The sequence below is a fragment of the Mercenaria mercenaria genome, chromosome 5 (genome assembly GCF_021730395.1).
Source record: "Mercenaria mercenaria strain notata chromosome 5, MADL_Memer_1, whole genome shotgun sequence".
Taxonomy (NCBI): Eukaryota; Metazoa; Mollusca; class Bivalvia; order Venerida; family Veneridae; genus Mercenaria; species Mercenaria mercenaria.
Genome location: NC_069365.1, coordinates 46,755,355 through 46,762,492, shown reverse-complemented (window position 1 = coordinate 46,762,492; position 7,138 = coordinate 46,755,355). Strand labels below are relative to the sequence as shown.

At 34.0% G+C, this 7,138-nt stretch overlaps 1 protein-coding gene across 1 annotated transcript; it reads right to left on the bottom strand.

Moving 5' to 3' along the window:
• Positions 1-4,295: 4,295 nt before the first annotated feature.
• On the bottom strand, positions 4,296-5,978 carry LOC123558389 (uncharacterized). Its single transcript, XM_045350270.2, has one exon. The coding sequence runs from the start codon at positions 5,976-5,978 to the stop codon at positions 4,296-4,298; it is 1,683 nt and encodes a 560-aa protein (XP_045206205.2).
• Positions 5,979-7,138: the final 1,160 nt, after the last annotated feature.

Sequence of the window (7,138 nt, the reverse complement as noted above, 5' to 3'; positions counted from 1 at the left end):
TACTGTACAAAGTAAATGATTTTGGTGAAAAAATGGAAATAAAATGTAATGGTGTATTTTTAGCTCACCTGTCACGTAGTGACAAGGTGAGCTTTTGTGATCGCCCTTCGTCCGTCGTCCGTCCGTCTGACCACAATTTCTTGTGAACACGATATAGACCCCATTTTGCAACCAGTTTTAATCAAGCTTGCACACAACTTGTATTGGCATAATATCTCGGTTCCTTTTGAAAACTGGCCAGATCCCATCATGGGTTCCAGAGTTATGGCTCCTTAAAGGGCTAAAATTTGCTACTTTGGCTTGTGAACACGATAGAGACCACATTTTGCAACAATTTTTTATCAAACTTGCATACAACTTGTATTGGCATACTATCTCAGTTCCTTTCGAAAACTGGCAAGATTCCATCATGGGTTTTAGAGTTATGGCCCCTTAAAGGGCCAAAATTTGCTATTTTGGGGCTGCAGCACTATAGAGACTTCATTTATGGTTTGATTTGATACAAACTTGCAAAATATCTTTAACAACAATACATCTTAAATTCCATGATGAATCCGTCAGATCCAGCATAGGATCCGGAGATACGGTCCCTGATTGACCCCTGAGAGAGCCAAAATTTGTTAATTTGTACCTTGTGAACACGATAAAAGTGGCATTTTACATTCGAATTTAACCACACTTTAACACTACTTAAGTCACAATAAGATCTTGGTTCCTTTTGAAAACCGGCTAGATTCCCGTGGGTTCTAGAGTTAATGCATGAAAGGGGCAAAATTTTCTGTTTTGCACTTTCAGCCATATAGAGGTTTTATTTATGCTTTGATTTGATACAAACTTGCACAGAATGTTTATTTTGATGATCTCTAGGCCAAGTTAGAAACTGGGACAGGTGGGGTCAAAAACTAGTTCACCCGGCAAAGGAAAAGCTTGTTAACATCCTTGAGGCCACATTTATGACCCTATCTTCACGAATCTTGGTCAGAATGTTTATCTTGATGATTTCTATGTTAAGTTCAAAACTGGGTCATATGGGGTTAAAAACTGGGTCACCCGGTCAAATCAAAGGAAAAGCTTGTTAACACTCTTGAGGCCACAGTTATGACCCTATCTTCATGAAACTTGGTACGGATATTTATCTTGATGCTTCCTGTTCAAAATTCAAAACTGGGTCACGTGGAGTCATCCACTCAGATCAAAGGAAAAGCTTGTTAACACTCTAGAGGCCTTATTTATGACCCTTTCTTCATTAAACTTGGTCAGAATGTTTATCTTGATGATTTTCAGGGTCAAGTTTAACAGGTGAGCGATATAGGGTCGTCAAGACCCTCTTTGTTATGTAAATTTTCACACATTTCACGAAATTACAAAGGGGTAGTATGAAAGAAACTTACACGATCGTTATTTTACCTTTATTCAACATGTAATGCAGTACTAATAATACTTACTGCTTTGTAACTTGCTGTCAGAAAACTAAATAGCTGACAGACAGATAGGTGAAGAATGCAATTCTATAAATCATGTGGTGTTGTATTAGGTCAAATCAAAGCCTCGAGACGTCTAGTGGTGCAGGGTTGGTAGATTTATTTTCTGTTTCAAGGCAACTATTGTGTACCTCAATGTCATTTGTTAACAGTTAAGATAAAGCAGAGAATATCTGCATTTACATTTTGTCTATTAAAATGTCATGTCACCTTTACAAAATGTAACGGTATAAAACAAAAACAACATTGAAATTTATATATGAGAAACAAATACAGATGTGCCTAAAATCCCACGAAGTTATCTATTAAATGGCCAGCTGTATTGCAGTGATGTAACCATGAGCTGGAATACCATATCATCTTAGATCTTATATAATCTAAATAAATGGTCAGTGTGAATGGAGACAGGCAAAACTCTGACTGCTTGAACATTGATAATTCATCCGCGATGTTCATGAATGGAACTATTTTGTGTAGCGCATGAACACCTCTTCGGTGTAATTAGGAATAGAATGAAGATTATTTGATTGTCAGAATTACAAATATAACTCAGGTAGCGGGTAAACCCGACCCAAATAAAATCTAAACTTTATTTGAATAAATAATTAATATTATATCAGACTCTACATGCATGTCAAATAATGTGTCTCTTCCTTTGTTTAAGTAAGTAAGACTTTGTTATATATATATAGAAAAATTACAACTTTACATTTTATACGATTCAAAGTACGTGAAACATTAAAACAATCTGAACTGTCATTAGAGAACTTTCATCAAAAAGAAAATAAAGTACAGACAAACAAAAATAAATGAAAGGTCTCGCATTAGGGAAACATCTTCTGTGTGTGTGTGTGTGTGTGTGTGTGTGTGTGTGTGTGTTTCAGTTTTTTATTATTTGAATTATCATGTATGATATTATGTGATTTTTTCTCATTTCAGTTTGAAATTGAGGTGAAGGATAAACATCTTAATCATAACATCGATTTGTCTCGTCGCTTAGCTTATCAATTCATATATACATTCTTATTCACACTGAAAAGGTATTTACAAAAACATGTTCAAACATATCCTTCATTATCAAGTAGACTGTTTACTGATCTAGGCATTATTAAAAATCTACCTGGGTCATATTATGTGGGTGTTTAGATCAGTGTAAATATTGTCTTATCAAAAAGCAAACAGTCTTGATTTTTTCTTAAATCATCTCACAAGCGGATTTGCTTGTGTACAAGACCTAATTTCAACCTTTTAACAGCTTTTTTTAAAAATAAACAACCAAACATCAAAACAGTGCAATCATAAATCATATACTACTGTCTTTATAAATGGTTCTTAATAAAATATATCAAAAAATTTTGCTCCTGTATTTATTATTTTTTTTACAAACAATTAGATACAGTTGAATATCGTTACCTCGATATCGGTTAGCTCGATACTCCTGTTAGCACGATGTGTTTGTGTCGGTCCGATTTTTCCCTATTAATCTTAATGTAATTATTTATCATTACCTCGATATGATTAGCTCGATATTTTGTTAGCTCGATAAGATTTTTCAGTCCGTCAACTTATGCTGTACTATTTTACACCTGTTATTGCGTCGAATAATGCTGACAGACTTGTGAAGAAGAATTTAAAATCCATGTTGTTTGTAATGTGTCAAATCAAGCCGAGTGTCTAGTGCGTGCAGGTTGTAATTTATTTTCGTTCAGGAATTTGTGTCCTCATGTCTTTGTTAAGTTAAGATAAGCAGAGAATATCTGCATTTAAATTTTGTCATGAAATTGTCAGTCCTTTAATCAAATTACGGTATAAAACAAAAACACCGTTGAATTTGTATATGGAACAAATACAGATGTGCTAATCCACAAGTTATTATTATGGCCGCTTATTGAGTGTTACCATGAGCTGAATACCATATTCTTCAATCATTTAATTATAAATGTCATGTGTGAAGGAGACGGCAAGCTCTGACTGCTGAACATTGATAATTCATCCGGATGTCTGATGAACATTGTAGCATGAACACCTTTCGTTATTACGAAAGATAAGATTATGATTGCAGAATTACCAAATAATCAGTAGCGGTAACGACCAAATAAATTAAACTTTATGATAAATAATATGTTATATCAATCTACATGCATGCAAATAAGTGTCCTCCTTGTTAGGTAAGTAGACTCGTATATATATAGAAAAATTACACTTTACATTATACGATTCAAGTACGTGAAACATAAAACAATCGTGAACTGTCATAGAGAACTTTCTCAAAAGAAATAAGTAGACAAACAAATAATGAAGGTTCGATTGGAAACATCTTCTTGTGTGTGACTGGTGTGAATTGTTGTGTGTGATTGGTTCAGTTTATATGAATTATGCATGTATATAATGGCAGTTTTTTCATTTCGTTTGAATTGAGTAGTAACACTAATCAATGACTACTCATTCTGAACGCTTAGCTGTGCATTCATATACTTGTTTTCACGACTGAAAGGTAATTACAAAAACATGTAACATATCCTTCATTACAAGTAGACTTTACTGATCTAGCATTAAAAAATTACTGGGTCTATTGATGTGTTTTAGTCAGTGTAAATTCTTCCCTTTCGAAACCAGCTGTTTGCTTAAAATTCAAAGCGGATTGCTTGTTACAGACCTAATTTCAACTTAAAGCTTTTTTTAAAATACAACCAAACACAAAACAGTTCCAACATAATCATATACTACTGTCTATAATTGGTTCTTAATAAAATTATTCACAAATTTTGCTCCTTGATATATGGTTTACGATATTGAGTATTTACCTTTCAAACTCTACTCGAACTTATAAATTTTCAGTTCTTTCCCTTTGTGTTTGCACGTTTCTGCAAATTTTGTCATTATATCATTGAAGCAAATCCCGTAAGGCGAAACGATTCCATTGCTAGATGTTATCACATTTCTTATCAGCACACCATTTGTGTTGATCTGTTGGATACAATGCCCATAAGTTGATGCAACGTAAATGTTGCCGTCGTAATCAATGACACTAGAGGAGGGATAACTAAGATGTTCATTCGTATACTCGAATATGGTTTCACCTTTCTTGTTAATTGTGCATATTTTGTTAGACCCTGACGATAACAAATATAGAACTTTCAATTTGCTATCGAACGCAAAACTGTATGCGCTCTTTGCTGCCTCTTTTCCTTTTTGGTCGAGCAAAATCGCTGAACTTTGTGCACCTACATCATCCATGGGAAGTATGATAAAGGTTTCATTTGACTGCGACAACACTATTAGTTGTCTGTCATCTCTGTTGAATGAAACACCTGCAGTAGTCGATACTCCAGTAAGTTCTATTGACCTTATATGCTGGCAGCAGGAGTTTTCAATTTTCATGATTTTTATGCCATAAGACATTACTGCAAACATTGATCTATCAAGAACTGTCATTGCCCAAGGGTTGTTATTTAGTTGCTTTTCAAAAGAATTGCCACTTTCTTGATCAAATACCTTCAGCTTCATCTCACTCTGGAGAGAAACTACAATATATTTTCCCATCCAAATGCAATATCGTGGATAACAGTCTCCTTCCTGCAGGTCTATTTCTTTTATTAAAATAGCTTCGCGTTTTTTAAAATCATTATATCCTGGGCATGGCGGTAAATTGCGATTACTGACAATGGCGCCGATATCAAAACAATCGGATAAAGAATCCAGGAGTTCTTTTATTGGTGTTTTCTCAAAAAGTTCAATTGATCTTGCACTAGAGCTGGTATGCAGCTTTTTCATACTATCTAGTTTTCGCTGAATATCCCCTCGCAATTCTTTCTCCGTTATGTATGAGTGAACATTATGTCCAAATTTAGCTGCGAACTCTTGACTAGCCAATGATCTTTTCACGTCCGCTTTCAATTCATTAACTGCTTCCTCCTGTGATTTACTTTCTTTTATTGCATCCTCACTCTTGTTTGTCAAGCCGAGTAAAAGTTTCGTTTGTAACCTGTCATACGCTTCATCAATCTTGGTCTTGAAATTTAATAGAAATTCCTTTATTTCATAAGTCGATGCTTCGATAGACTTTTGATATTGTTTTTCATGCGTAAGCAGAGCATCTGAATGTTTGCCAATTTCTTGTAAACGGGCTCTGGTACTGTTTTCTGTTGAAGATTCTTTCACTTCATCAGCAAGAGAAACAATTAGTTCACACTTTCTGTGTGCTGCTATCGCGCACTGGTTACAACATAGTTTGTCATGGTTTTTGCAAAGATATTTCACTTCTTCCGATTCATGATTCGGGCACTTTGATAACTTTTTAATACTGTTCAGTTGGCTTAAATTTTCGTTTACTCCAATGTTATGTAGTTTATGGTTTGCTGACGGCGAATATTTTAAATGATGTCGTTTACATTCTTCGCACATTATCTCCATACAGTCTCGACAATAAAAGGTTGCACTCACGTTTAAATTTTCTCTAAGGCATGGTTCACAAATATTTTTAAATTCTGCCGACATTTTGAATACTTCCTTTAACTTTTAGCGTGAAATTTAACCTCCTTACTTTACATGAAGATTGTCGTCTTTATTGAGAGATAACACGCAGGGTATATTTATAAAGTCTATACATTAACTTCTATAATCTGTATGGCAGAGTGCCTATTGAAAATATTGTGATAAAGATTGTTGTGTTTCATCGCGTGTTTAAGGTTTAGCTGTATATCACAAAACAACAGATTTTTTTAGCAAATGAACAGCATCTTGACACACAACTTATCTATCCAATACATGTTTTACTGTTCTGTCCGACGGAGTTGGATACTTAAAATATTCTAAATGAGTTGTCCCCCTTTAAATATGAATGCCATTTGTAAAGAAATAGATGTAAACAATTGTCAAAATGATGTTTTACCTAGTTATGTAAAGTTTAAACACTCGCACGATGTTGCAAATGCATCAAAACGAAGACATGTAACAGCTTTTTAAAAATGGTGAGTTTTTAAAGGCACTGGACTGTCCAGAAGTATGGCCCCTTCATGCAGTCCCTTTCCGGAATTCAATAATATATGAATAAATTGACAGTGGTTTTGTACAGTAATATGAATGTTTTATATGCTGTTTTATTTTCATGTAAAACAATTCTTTCTTTCTATGATTTGAAGACGTTCGAACTTTTTTTCTCCGAAACATGGACCTATACCGTAAACAAATTTATACTTCAACAGTTACTATAATTAGATAAATCGATTGAGCTACGTATCGTGCAATGAAATCGTGCCATAAAGCTTTGGTAGTATCATGTCTTTCTGTCATACACACTACTGACTACATATTAAAAAAGCTGTTAATGATTTAATGTTTTGAAATGAAAAATTATGGATAAGATATATTTATATTGAAATATTGAGTATATTTATATTTATCGTTATAACTGAAGTAAAAATTTTATTTGCCCAAAAAGCATTTCTAGTAGTATCAAAGTAACAGAAGTGCTTTATATAGGTCAGACAACGCTATTGAATTTAACCTAGACGTATAATAATATAACTTGTAAGAAATGAATTTGTAGGACCCCCTTCAAAACATTCTTCGATCCGCGAGATCTGATTTTCCCAATCCAATAGACTTCCAAACAGGTATAATACCTTTTTTAAATGGACACAGTCAGTCTATTTTTA